The 14,038-nt window shown below is 55.3% G+C and overlaps 2 protein-coding genes across 2 annotated transcripts in view; one reads left to right on the top strand and one right to left on the bottom strand.

The window, feature by feature from the left end:
- Positions 1 to 5,993, bottom strand: part of ogfod2 (2-oxoglutarate and iron-dependent oxygenase domain containing 2) — a 30,776-nt gene extending 24,783 nt beyond the window's left edge. Inside the window, 3 exon segments of the mRNA XM_072587653.1 lie at positions 2,113 to 2,223; positions 3,131 to 3,187; positions 5,679 to 5,993. Of these exon segments, the coding sequence (XP_072443754.1) occupies positions 2,113 to 2,223; positions 3,131 to 3,187; positions 5,679 to 5,975 (465 nt within the window). The 5' untranslated portion in view covers positions 5,976 to 5,993.
- LOC140488040 (gypsy retrotransposon integrase-like protein 1) overlaps positions 5,756 to 14,038 on the top strand; it is a 28,758-nt gene continuing 20,475 nt past the window's right edge. The window contains exon 1 of the mRNA XM_072587652.1: positions 5,756 to 6,142. Within this exon, the coding sequence (XP_072443753.1) occupies positions 5,974 to 6,142 (169 nt within the window). The 5' untranslated portion in view covers positions 5,756 to 5,973. The remainder of the gene's footprint in view (positions 6,143 to 14,038) is intronic.

The following is a 14,038-nucleotide window of genomic DNA, read 5'->3' on the forward strand; positions in this document are numbered from 1 at the left end:
GTGATTCCTACACCAAACTCACTCTCACTCTCTCTCTCTCTCACTCTCTCTCTCTCTCTCTCTCTCTCTCTCTCTCTCTCTCTCTCTCTCTCTCTCTCTCTCTCTCTCTCTCTCACTCTCTCTCTCTCTCACTCTCTCTCTCTCTCTCACTCTCTCTCTCTCACTCTCTCTCTCGGCTGAGGCTTGTGTCCAGCACTGGTATTTCATCTTTCTTCCCCTGTCTCTGGTGAAGAAATGTTTTCTAAGTTTCCTCTGAATGGTCTGACTCTAATTTTTCTGGCAATGAACCCTATGTTCCCAGACTATCAGGAATAGTATCTAGCTATCTATAAGATCAGATTTAACCTGGTGCAGAGTCTCCCAGTGGCAACTCTGTCAGTGCTATCCCTGCAACTGTATGTGCAATGGTCCCATCATTAAATATAATCACTCGCAACCAATTTCACCCCATCAAGCCTGGGCCCAAGCCCTGTATTACACTCGGTGGGAACTAAATCAGCTGCTTCTCATTAAAGACCGGAACTGAAGTTGCACCTTTAATCTGTAAAGGTTGCCCGGTACAGGTTCTCAGTCTAACTGCGGTCTCGAGCAAACTTAAATGCTGGAGTCCAGAGTGAATTTTGTTAAAGACTGGTTGTGCGATCACTGAAACAGCCACACTGATATCAACCTCCATTAGAACCAAGTGACCATCTAACCAGATGTTTTATCTTGACTGGTTCTGATTTTGAGGTCATTAAGCAATTTAACTGTTCCAAACTAGATATAGGTGGATTCCCAAGGTATGAACACTCCTGGATATCAGCCTAGGAGTTCTCTTACTCAAGATAGCAAATGAGTCCCACTGGGCTGAACTGAGTCCACATCCTGGCAGCAACTACACTGGTTTGCCGGCCAGGATCCTGAGGAAAATGTGAACTATTTATCTGAGGCTTGGCTTTGTTTTGGGTTTTGCTGTGGCTGACCTAGAGTCCCTCTGCCCAGGATATGCCCGAGTGAGGCGATGCAATAGCTTTCACTCAAGTGGTGTTCCCCAAGCTCAGTTGGACTGGGAGGGTGTCCACTTCCATCAGCGGACCCTGTAACTCATTTACTCCAATTGTCACATTTCTAATGACAAAGCCAGTTGTAGTGCCTGTTTGAAATCCAGTTGGGCTTCAACTAGTAGGTACTTTTGCATGGTGACATCATTAATCCCACATACCAAACAGTGTGTCAGCATCTCATTAAGGGTTAAACCAAAGTTACACGTCTCTGCCAGGCGTCTTAACCTCGTCAAAAATCCTGACATGGATTCCCCTGGTTCTCGAACTGCTGTGTAAAACGGATCGCACCTCAGAATTAGAGGAGGCTTGGAGTTATTATAATCCTTAACTAAATCCATCAACTCTTGAAACATTTTGGTATGTGGTAGCTCAGGGAACGTTTGGCTCCTAATAATCAAAAACACTGCAGCTCCACAAGCTGTCAGAAGACTTACTTATTGTTTTTCATCTGCTGCAATGTCATTTGCCCAGAAAAATGAACGCATTCTTCCCACGTACTGGGCCCTGCCCTCGACAGCAGAGTCAAATGAATCAAGCTTCCCAACAAATGATGCAAGAAATGCTTACCCCAACTCAAAGATGACTACTGCAAATGAGTTTCTTCAGGATCACGCATTACTCCCATTGCCACTGAAATAGCTCCCATCACCAAGTCGCCCTTTATTTATATGTAAACAGTCCTTAACTTTAATACTGCCTCACTCAGAGTCAGTGACCAGAGTATCAGTATCTCTGACATGTCCCTTTTTGTGTCTGTCAGGGCTCCATGATTGGACCAGAGTAACAGCCCCTGTTATGAAACACTCTTTCTGAGGTCTAGGTGGCTAACCTCATCACAATCCCTACACCAATAGCTACGGTCTCAACCTATTTAACCATTCCCCAAACCCAGTCCTTCATTCCAGGAATCAGCCAGTGGATCATTGCTAGATTGTTTCTAATACAAAGAAAGCCATTCTTTAATAAGGTGACCAAAACCATACTCAATATTCATGGTACAATCTCACTAACGCCTTTTATGGTGAATCTAATGCTGTTCAGTGAATCAACAGAGACCAGTTCCTACCTGTAAAACATAGACTGCAGGATTCAGTGGCTTGTAACATGCAGAAATAATGCTTCTTCTCTCCAAACTTTTCTGATGGAGCAACTTTCTTCTCTGAACTTCTTCATCAATCTGAGGGAGACAAAATGACTTAGTGTGACTTGATAGTTATCAAATAGTTATTGTTTATTTTAGTTAAACCTGTGCAGAGATGGTAGGACCCACCTCTAGAGCAGGTGGGACTTGAACCTAAGCCTGCTGGTCCAGAGATATGGACACACCACTGGGCCCCAATCGCGCTAATCGAATAGCTTTATTGTTTGCTCACAGCCATCTTGTGGACATCTTGACACGCAATGTTGCAATAACACGGGTGTTATACTCACACAGCAAAGGCACTCGAGCAGTAATTAGGGCAACAATTGCTAGTCTTGCCAGTGCCACCCACATCCCAAGAAATAAAACGATTCACAGTCATGGAAATATAAACATCCTTAATGGCTGCATCAAACAATTCAAGGTGTTTTGTTTCCAATCATCTTTATGGGTATTTAACCATATTTCCCAAATCACAATTACTATGGCCCTAAAGTTACTCTTCACTAAATTCCTCCCAAATCTCTTGGTTCTATGCTTTCAGTTTAAAGTAAGATTCTATGAATAATCCATCTGCTATTTCTCTCTCAGTGAGGTCACCTGTCCACCCAAGTCTCACTAATCTCTTCCCCACTCAGCCCTAACCCTAGGGACCTGAGACTTTCAACCTCGTGAAGCTACAATAGTGTAGCACTCCCTCAGCATTGACTCTCTAACTGTGACAGTATTGATTGCACAACTGTAAGAGTAACTATCTAACTCTAAGCTCCGCTGGAAATCCACCATCACATTTTCTGCTGTTTGTTGCACTGTCACTGAACAGCATGACTAAGAAGTGGTCAAAATGAAAGTTAAATTCCGAGTCTGGGTATTATTGAGTGTGACCGTGAGTATAATGGTGTGCAGCACACATAGGCTGGTACTGTTGGTTTGTCAGTTTTACCTTAGCTTGAACCTTTCTGAATTGTTCTTCAGTCTTGCATCCCTTGCTTCTTAAAATCTGAAACATGAGCAAATGTTGAGTTACTGAAAGAACCCAATTTATAACTTGCTGCAGAATAGTGAAAGGTTTGACTGTGGCAGTGTCCCTGGGGTCAGTGTGTTTGAGTGGTCAATGATCTACTTGTATGTAAAAACAGGAGTTTCATGTTTTGAGAAGATTTGTAGCTCAGGTTGAGGTTCTGGACGTAGGTTTGCTTGCTGAGCTGGAAGGTTCATTTTCAGACATTTTGTCACCATACTAGGTAACATCTTCAGTGAGCCTCCGAATGAAGCACTGGTGGTGTAGACCGTTTTCTATTTATATGTTTGGGTTTCCTTGGGTTGGCAATGTCATTTTCTGTTCTTTTTCTCAGGGGGTGATAAATGGGATCCAAGTCAATGCGTTTGTTGATAGAGTTCCAGTTGGAATACCATGCTTCTAGGAATTCTCATGCATGTTTCTGTTTGGCTTGTCCTGGATGTGTTGTCCCAGTCAAACTGGTGTCCTTCCTCATCTGTATGTGAGGATACTAGTGAGAGGGTCATGTCTTTTTGTGGCTAGTTGATGTTCATGTATCCTGGTAGCTAGTTTTCCGTCTCTTTGTCCATATCGTGTTTGTTATAGTTATTGCAAGGTATTTTGTAGATGACATTAGTTTTGCTTGTTGTCTGTATAGGGTCTTTCAAGTTCATTAGCTGTTGTTTTAGTGTGTTGGTGGGCTACCATGATGCCAAGGGGTCTGGGTAGTCTGGCAGTCATTTCCGAGATGTCTTTGATGAAGGGGAGAGTGGGCGAGGGTTTCTGGATGCGCTTTGTCTGCTTGTTTGGGTTTGTTGCTCAGAAAATCGGCGGACTGTGTTCATTGGGTACCCGTTCTTTTTGAATACATGGTACGGGTGATTTTCCTCTGCTCTGCGTAACTCCTCTGCGCTGTAATGTGTGGTGGCTCGTTGAAATAATGTTCTGATGCAGCTTCGTTTGTGGATGTTGGGGTGATTGCTTCTGTAGTTCAATATTTGGTCTGTATGTGTTGTTTTCCTGGAGACGTTGGTTTGAAGTTCCCCATTGGCTGTTCGCTCTACTGTGACATCTAGGAATAGCAGTTTGTTGTTGTTTTCCTCCTCCTTGGTGAACTTTATGCCAGTAAGGGTATTATTGATGGTCTTGAAGGTTTCCTCTAATTTGTTTCATTTGATGATGACAAAGGTGTCTTCCATGTAGCAGGCCCAAGTTTCTGCATTACTGCCTCTGCTAACAACCCTGATATTGGAGTTCCCATGGGTGTTCCGTTGGTTTGTCTGTAGGTTTTGTTGTTGAAGGTGAAGTGAGTGGTAAGGCATAGGACCACTGGCTTGACGGTATTGTCCTTGCTGATGCAGTTGGTGATGTTTGGTGTATGTGTCTTTGGGTGTTCTAATAATGTAGTCAGTGTTTCCTTGGCTAGATTGATGTTGATGGATGTGAATAGGGCTGTTACATTAAAGGAGACCATTATTTCAACCTCTTCTATTTTGCTGTCTTTTGATGGTCTTCAGGAATTCTTGGGTGGAGTGGCGTGAGCCTTCTACTAAGTGTTTTAGTCTTTGGTGTAGGTCCTTGGCCAATCTGTGAGTTAGTGTTCCAGGTAGTGAGACTATGGGTCTGAGGGGGTCTCCTGGTTTGTGAATTTTGGGTAATCTGTAGAAGCGTGGCGTGTTGGATCCGTCTGATTTCGTTTTTTGGAAGTCGGTCTTATTTATTTCTCCAAATTTCTAAATTTTCTTTTGAGTAGGACTGTGATTCAGTTCTCTAATTGTGGGGTCGGGTCGATCAATAAATAAGACCGACTTCATCACCTTTCATTCCTACTGAGCAACTAACTCTTCGGCCAAGCTTTTGGTCACCTCTTCTGTGGAACCAGGACAAATTTTACCTGGCGATGTTCCGTGAAGTCCCTTTGAACATGTTTGAAATTTTACAATGTGGGATTCGCTCCAGACCTCAGAGTCACTGCCAGCAGCCCCCACACCAAGTGTAGCTAAAGTGGGGTGTAGCTCGGGCTGATGGGGGGGGGGGGCAGGTCTGAGCAACCGCTTTGTGTATTTGGTGAGGAAGCAGCTCAATGTTGTATGGAAACCCAAAGCTGACACGGTGGGGAAGGGCTCAGGATTCTCCCCAATCCCTCAACCAACACCTCAAATCAGACTCTGAAATAATAGAGAACAGTGGGGCTGGAAACCTGAAACAAAAAGAAATTCAGGAAGTGCTGGAGATGCAGTGGGAAAGGATCACACTGGGATCTTCCTGGGAGTAAACTGGTTCAAGGAGAAAGTGAGGGCTGCAGATCTGTGAGTGAGGACACTTTAGTTTCTGGAAAGTAATGGTTCGTCTCGATGATGTAGACAGGGGACACATTCGGCCCATCGCCCCCGTGCTAGCCCCCTCCACCCCACCAGCCCCGGGACATTCCCCCTTTTCACAATCTAACGTGAATGATGTTAATCATAATATTATTTATTTTCTATCTTACAGATTCCAGTTGTGGCTCCGTCGAGCGGACGTGGAGCCTGAAATCTTCCAGGAAGATGTTGTCGGTGTAAAAACAGCGGCAGGAAAAGAAGGGCCCGGGCGCAGGCCTCCCGCCCGCTCCCTCCATTCCGCCCGCCGGAGCTTCAATCACACCCCGGGGACGGCCCGACAACCAGATAAACAACGCGGGGGTGCAGCACCAAACGCGTTCCGGCGGTGGCCCGCACAAAGGTTCCGGGGGGGAGGGAGCAGGCGGTGTGTCCGTCCGTCCCCTGGTCCCCCGGCCTCCCGCCGCCATGTCGGATGGAAAGCGCAGTGTGTGCACCCAGACGGAGGCTCCGCCGGGGGACAGGGAGCGGTACGGAGACGTTTATAAATACCTGTCCCGGGGGGTCTACTCCCGGGCCCTGGGCCCCCTGCAGCGGAGGAGCGTCCGGAGACTCGCCGCTAACTTCAGGCTGGAAGGTGAGGAGGGGGCTCGGGGTGAGGCCGGGACTCAGACCCCTCCCCCCCCCCCCTCTCTCCATCCCCGTATCCCCCTCCATCCCCCCCATCCCCCTCCCCATGTCTCCCCCATAACTCCCCACCCTCATCTGCCCCCCCGTCCCCCACATCTTCCCCCCCCCGTCCCCCATATCTTCCCCCCCCCGTCCCCCATATCTTCCCCCCCCTGTCCCCCATATCTTCCCCCCCCGTCCCCCATATCTTCCCCCCCCCACGTCCCCCATATCTTCCCCCCCCCCGTCCCCATATCTTCCCCCCCCCGTCCCCCATATCTTCCCCCCCCCCGTCCCCCATATCTTCCCCCCCGTCCCCCATATCTTCCCCCCCCATCCCCAATATCTTCCCCCCATCCCCCATATCTTCCGTCCCCCATATCTTCCCCCCCCGTCCCCCATATCTTCCCCCCCCGTCCCCCATATCTTCCCCCCCCGTCCCCCATATCTTCCCCCCCCCGTCCCCCATATCTTCCCCCCCCCCGTCCCCCATATCTTCCCCCCCCGTCCCCCATATCTTCCCCCCCCGTCCCCCATATCTTCCCCCCCCGTCCCCCATATCTTCCCCCCCGTCCCCCATATCTTCCCCCCCCGTCCCCCATATCTTCCCCCCCCGTCCCCCATATCTTCCCCCCCCGTCCCCCATATCTTCCCCCCCCGTCCCCCATATCTTCCCCCCCCGTCCCCCATATCTTCCCCCCCCGTCCCCCATATCTTCCCCCCCCGTCCCCCATATCTTCCCCCCCATCCCCCATATCTTCCGTCCCCCATATCTTCCCCCCCCCGTCCCCCATATCTTCCCCCCCCGTCCCCCATATCTTCCCCCCCCCGTCCCCCATATCTTCCCCCCCCCGTCCCCCATATCTTCCCCCCCCCGTCCCCCATATCTTCCCCCCCCCGTCCCCCATATCTTCCCCCCCCCCCGTCCCCCATATCTTCCCCCCCCGTCCCCCATATCTTCCCCCCCCGTCCCCCATATCTTCCCCCCCCATCCCCCATATCTTCCCCCCCATCCCCCATATCTTCCGTCCCCCATATCTTCCCCCCCCCGTCCCCCATATCTTCCCCCCCCCGTCCCCCATATCTTCCCCCCCCCCGTCCCCCATATCTTCCCCCCCCCCGTCCCCCATATCTTCCCCCCCCCCGTCCCCCATATCTTCCCCCCCCGTCCCCCATATCTTCCCCCCCCGTCCCCCATATCTTCCCCCCCCCGTCCCCCATATCTTCCCCCCCCGTCCCCCATATCTTCCCCCCCCGTCCCCCATATCTTCCCCCCCCATCCCCCATATCTTCCCCCCCATCCCCCATATCTTCCGTCCCCCATATCTTCCCCCCCCGTCCCCCATATCTTCCCCCCCCCGTCCCCCATATCTTCCCCCCCCGTCCCCCATATCTTCCCCCCCGTCCCCCATATCTTCCCCCCCCCCCGTCCCCCATATCTTCCCCCCCCCGTCCCCCATATCTTCCCCCCCCGTCCCCCATATCTTCCCCCCCCGTCCCCCATATCTTCCCCCCCCCGTCCCCCATATCTTCCCCCCCCCCCCGTCCCGCATATCATCCCCCCCCCGTCCCGCATATCATCCCCCCCCCCGTCCCGCATATCATCCCCCCCCCCCCGTCCCGCATATCATCCCCCCCCCCGTCCCGCATATCATCCCCCCCCCGTCCCGCATATCATCCCACCCCCCCGTCCCGCATATCATCCCCCCCCGTCCCGCATATCATCCCCCCCCCGTCCCGCATATCATCGCCCCCCCGTCCCGCATATCATCCCCCCCCCGTCCCGCATATCATCCCCCCCCCCGTCCCGCATATCATCCCCCCCCGTCCCGCATATCATCCCCCCCCGTCCCGCATATCATCCCCCCCCCCCGTCCCGCATATCATCCCCCCCCCGTCCCGCATATCATCCCCCCCCGTCCCGCATATCTTCCCCCCCCCGTCCCGCATATCTTCCCCTCCCCGTCCCGCATATCTTCCCCTCCCCGTCCCGCATATCTTCCCCCCCCCCCGTCCCGCATATCTTCCCCCCCCCCCCGTCCCGCATATCTTCCCCCCCCCGTCCCGCATATCTTCCCCCCCCCGTCCCGCATATCTTCCCCCCCGCCGTCCCGCATATCTTCCCCCCCCCCGTCCCGCATATCTTCCCCCCCCGTCCCGCATATCTTCCCCCCCGTCCCGCATATCTTCCCCCCCCCCCGTCCCGCATATCTTCTCCCCCCCCCCGTCCCGCCTATCATCCCCCCCCCGTCCCGCATATCTTCCCCCCCCCGTCCCGCATATCTTCCCCCCCCGTCCCGCATATCTTCCCCCCCGCCCCCGTCCCGCATATCTTCCCCCCCCCCCCGTCCCGCCTATCATCCCCCCCCCCGTCCCGCCTATCATCCCCCCCCCGTCCCGCCTATCATTCCCCCCCCGGCCCGCATATCATTCCCCCGTCCCGCATATCTTCCCCCCCCGTCCCGCATATCTTCCCACCCCCGTCCCGCATATCTTCCCCCCCCGTCCCGCATATCTTCCCCCCCCCCCGTCCCGCATATCTTCCCCCCCCGTCCCGCATATCATCCCTCCCCCCGTCCCGCATATCATTCCCCCCCCGTCCCGCATATCATTCCCCCCCCGTCCCGCATATCATTCCCCCCCCCCCCCGTCCCGCATATCATTCCCCCCCCCCCGTCCCGCATATCATTCCCCCCGTCCCGCATATCTTCCCCCCCCGTCCCGCATATCTTCCCCCCCCCCCCCCGTCCCGCATATCTTCCCCCCCCCCGTCCCGCATATCTTCCCCCCCCACATATCTTCCCCCCGCCCCCGTCCCGCATATCTTCTCCCCCCCGTCCCGCATATCTTCCACCCCCCCGTCCCGCATATCTTCCCACCCCCCCCCCCCGTCCCGCATATCTTCCCACCCCCCCGTCCCGCATATCTTCCCTCCCCCCCGTCCCGCATATCTTCCCCCCCCCCGTCCCGCATATCTTCCCCCCCCCCCCGTCCCGCATATCTTCCCCCCCCCCCCCGTCCCGCATATCTTCCCCCCCCCGTCCCGCATATCTTCCCCCCCCCCCGTATATCTTCCCCCCCCCCGTCCCGCATATCTTCCCCCCCCCGTCCCGCATATCTTCCCCCCCCCCCGTCCCGCATATCTTCCCCCCCCCCCGTCCCGCATATCTTCCCCCCCCCCGTCCCGCATATCTTCCCCCCCCCCGTCCCGCATATCTTCCCCCCCCCCCCGTCCCGCATATCTTCCCCCCCGTCCCGCATATCTTCCCCCCCCGTCCCGCATATCTTCCCCCCCCTTCGCCCTTATTCCCACTCCCCTTCCCATCCCACCCTTTCCCCCCCCCCGTCCCACTCTTTCCTTCCCCCCCCGTCCCACTCTTTCCTCCCCCCCCCCCCGTCCCACTCTTTCCTTCCCCCCCCCCCCGTCCCACTCTTTCCTTCCCCCCCCCCGTCCCACTCTTTCCTTCCCCCCCCCCGTCCCACTCTTTCCTTCCCCCCACCCCGTCCCACTCTTTCCTCCTCCCACCCCGTCCCACTCTTTCCTTGCCCCCACCCCGTCCCACTCTTTCCTCCCCCCACCCCGTCCCACTCTTTCCTCCCCCCACCCCGTCCCACTCTTTCCTCCCCCCACCCCGTCCCACTCTTTCCTCCCCCCACCCCGTCCCACTCTTTCCTCCCCCCACCCCGTCCCACTCTTTCCTCCCCCCACCCCGTCCCACTCTTTCCTCCCCCCACCCCGTCCCACTCTTTCCTCCCCCCACCCCGTCCCACTCTTTCCTCCCCCCACCCCGTCCCACTCTTTCCTCCCCCCACCCCGTCCCACTCTTTCCTCCCCCCACCCCGTCCCACTCTTTCCTCCCCCCACCCCGTCCCACTCTTTCCTCCCCCCACCCCGTCCCACTCTTTCCTCCCCCCACCCCGTCCCACTCTTTCCTCCCCCCACCCCGTCCCACTCTTTCCTCCCCCCACCCCGTCCCACTCTTTCCTCCCCCCACCCCGTCCCACTCTTTCCTCCCCCCACCCCGTCCCACTCTTTCCTCCCCCCACCCCGTCCCACTCTTTCCTCCCCCCACCCCGTCCCACTCTTTCCTCCCCCCACCCCGTCCCACTCTTTCCTCCCCCCACCCCGTCCCACTCTTTCCTCCCCCCACCCCGTCCCACTCTTTCCTCCCCCCACCCCGTCCCACTCTTTCCTCCCCCCACCCCGTCCCACTCTTTCCTCCCCCCACCCCGTCCCACTCTTTCCTCCCCCCACCCCGTCCCACTCTTTCCTTCCCCCACCCCGTCCCACTCTTTCCCCTTCCCCCCCCCCCCTCCTGTCCCACTCTTCCCCCTTCCCCCCCCCCCTCCTGTCCCACCCTTCCCCCTTACCCCCCCCCTCCTGTCCCACCCTTCCCCCTTCCCCCCCCGTCCGGTCCCACCCTTCCCCCCCCCCCTCCTGTCCCACCCTTCCCCCCCCCCCCCCCGTCCCACCCTTCCCCCCCCCCCTCCCGTCCCACTCTTCCCCCCCCCTCCCGTCCCACTCTTCCCCCCCCCTCCCGTCCCACTCTTCCCCCCTCCCTCCCGTCCCACTCTTCCCCCTCCCTCCCGTCCCACTCTTCCCCCTCCCTCCCGTCCCACTCTTCCCCCTCCCTCCCGTCCCACTCTTCCCCCTCCCTCCCGTCCCACTCTTCCCCCTCCCTCCCGTCCCACTCTTCCCCCTCCCCCTCCCGTCCCACTCTTCCCCCTTCCCCCTCCCCCTCCCGTCCCACTCTTCCCCCTTCCCCCTCCCCCTCCCGTCCCACTCTTCCCCCTTCCCCCTCCCCCTCCCGTCCCACTCTTCCCCCTCCCCCTCCCGTCCCACTCTTCCCCCTCCCCCTCCCGTCCCACTCTTCCCCCTCCCCCTCCCGTCCCACTCTTCCCCCTCCCCCTCCCGTCCCACTCTTCCCCCTCCCCCTCCCGTCCCACTCTTCCCCCTCCCCCTCCCGTCCCACTCTTCCCCCTCCCCCTCCCGTCCCACTCTTCCCCCTCCCCCTCCCGTCCCACTCTTCCCCCTCCCCCTCCCGTCCCACTCTTCCCCCTCCCCCTCCCGTCCCACTCTTCCCCCTCCCCCTCCCGTCCCACTCTTCCCCCTCCCCCTCCCGTCCCACTCTTCCCCCTCCCCCTCCCGTCCCACTCTTCCCCCTCCCCCTCCCGTCCCACTCTTCCCCCTCCCCCTCCCGTCCCACTCTTCCCCCTCCCCCTCCCGTCCCACTCTTCCCCCTCCCCCTCCCGTCCCACTCTTCCCCCTCCCCCTCCCGTCCCACTCTTCCCCCTCCCCCTCCCGTCCCACTCTTCCCCCTCCCCCTCCCGTCCCACTCTTCCCCCTCCCCCTCCCGTCCCACTCTTCCCCCTCCCCCTCCCGTCCCACTCTTCCCCCTCCCCCTCCCGTCCCACTCTTCCCCCTCCCCCTCCCGTCCCACTCTTCCCCCTCCCCCTCCCGTCCCACTCTTCCCCCTCCCGTCCCACTCTTCCCCCTCCCGTCCCACTCTTCCCCCTCCCGTCCCACTCTTCCCCCTCCCCCTCCCGTCCCACTCTTCCCCCTCCCCCTCCCGTCCCACTCTTCCCCCTTCCCCCTTCCCCCCCCTCCCGTCCCACTCTTCCCCCCCCCCTCCCGTCCCACTCTTCCCCCTTCCCCCTTTTCCCCCCCCTCCCGTCCCACTCTTCCCCCTTCCCCCTTTTCCCCCCCCTCCCGTCCCACTCTTCCCCCTTCCCCCCCCCTCCCGTCCCAGTCTTCCCCCTTCCCCCCCCCTCCCGTCCCAGTCTTCCCCCTTCCCCCCCCCTCCCGTCCCAGTCTTCCCCCTTCCCCCCCCTCCCGTCCCAGTCTTCCCCCTTCCCCCCCCGCCCTTACCTCCCCCCCCCCCTCGCCCTTATCTTCCCCCCCCCCCCTCGCCCTTATCTTCCCCCCCCCCCTCGCCCTTATCTTCCCCCCCCCCCCCTCGCCCTTATCTCCCCCCCCCCCCCCCCTCCCTCCATCATTAATACACAGTGGCAGCAGTGTGTACCAGCTACAGGATGCACTACTTACTAAAGCTCCTCCAACAGCACCTTTAAACCCACAACCACTACACTCCCGAAGGACAATGGCAGCACATACATGGGAAAACCATCCCCTGCCAGTTCCCCTCCAAATGACTCACCATCCTGATATGGAAATATATGGACAGCGTAGCTGGATCAAAATCCTGAAACTCCCTTTCTAACAGGTCGATGGATATACCTACACCCCCAAGGGGTACAGAGGTTGAAGAAGGCAGCTCACCACCACCTTATGAAGGGCAACTAGGGATGGGTGAAAACATTGGCCCAGCCAGTAACACTCAGTATGAATGTATTTCGTTTCTAAAACGTCTTGGCTTTAAACATCAGAAAGATAGCAATGGTTTGGCCAAATGTGTAGAAAAGTGGCAAATGGAGTTCAAGACAGGTTTGGGAAGTGCTGAAGGAGGATCATTGGACCTGAAATAATAACTCTGCATTGTCTCCACAGATGCTGCCAGACCAGCTGAGTTTATCCATCAATTTCTGATTTTGTTGCAGAGGTTGGGGAGGTCAAACTGCTAGGTTCTTTTTCCTTGAGATTCTTACACACTTAATGCAACTGCAATACTCCACTTTCTGTGAAACCAAAATTTATTAAGCAAGTACAAGCTTTTGGAGGAACCTTTAACACTCTTCATGGGGCTTGCGGAGCCGTGTCAAGAGATCTCTCTGAACAAGGGAACAGTCCTCCTTTATATAGGATTTTACAGCACAGTCTGATGCCACCAAAGACACAATGTTTCTGGAAATAATAAATCACTACAATGTGATTAAATCATTCCTTAACTGCAGGATCTGATCTGCACGGTGTCATTAGATTCTTAACCGCGGTGTCCTTATTCTTTCTTAACTGCAGGTGATGGTTATTTAATTTTTTTTCTTAACTGCAGGAGATGGCTACTTAAATTGTTTCTGAATTGCAGGAGATGGCTATGTAAGTTTTTTTACATTCTGTCTGCAAGACAGAGAAACATACCACCCTCCACCCTGGACATCCAGTTTCTTCCAGACTCTCAGAACAAATTAACCCTTTAACATCTCAAAAGAAAACTGCACATTATACAATTAAGTTAGAAGCTAGGGAGTGCATGTTCACAGGTGGCAGGGCAGCTGAGTAAACTGGTATTGATGGAATATGGGATGTTTTCCTTCAAAAAGCAAGTTATCAAATACAAAAGCAGGGATGTAATGGTGGAATTGTATAAACAAACCATTAAACCACACCTGGAGTTTTGTGCACTGCCTGAATTACAGGAGAATTGTGATTGCTGTAGGAGGTATACAGAGGAGATTTACAAGAATGTCACAAGGACTTGAAAATTGTATCTATGAGAACAGATTGGATATTTTACGGGTTGTTTCCTAAGAATAGAGTCTGAGAGGTGACTTAATTGAGGGGTACAAAATAATGAGGGGCTTGGTTAGAGTGGGCAGATGTGATGTAAGATATATGATTAATATATATATTAATTTGGTTTATTATGGATTTTTGAATGTTGGACTAGTGGTATATGTGTCTTCTATGTGCCTGAAGATGGTTTTATGATTAAATTCTAAGTATTTCTGTAACCACGGTGATTTCTTAGTTTTAAAACTATCTGTGAGACATAGTTCCAAGAGAATAATAGGAATTGGTTTAATTTGAGAAAGAATACAAGAGAACAAATTAAACAGCATAGTGCATTAGGTTTCAAATAGAAGGTTCTGGAAATTTTTTGGGGACTTGGGGAAACATAACATGGAGTAAAAAGCACTTTGGTTTAAATTTGAGGCAGTTTTCCGAAGTCTTGGCTGAAGCTGAATA

This window comes from Chiloscyllium punctatum, chromosome 17, assembly GCF_047496795.1.
Source record: "Chiloscyllium punctatum isolate Juve2018m chromosome 17, sChiPun1.3, whole genome shotgun sequence".
NCBI classification, from domain to species: Eukaryota; Metazoa; Chordata; class Chondrichthyes; order Orectolobiformes; family Hemiscylliidae; genus Chiloscyllium; species Chiloscyllium punctatum.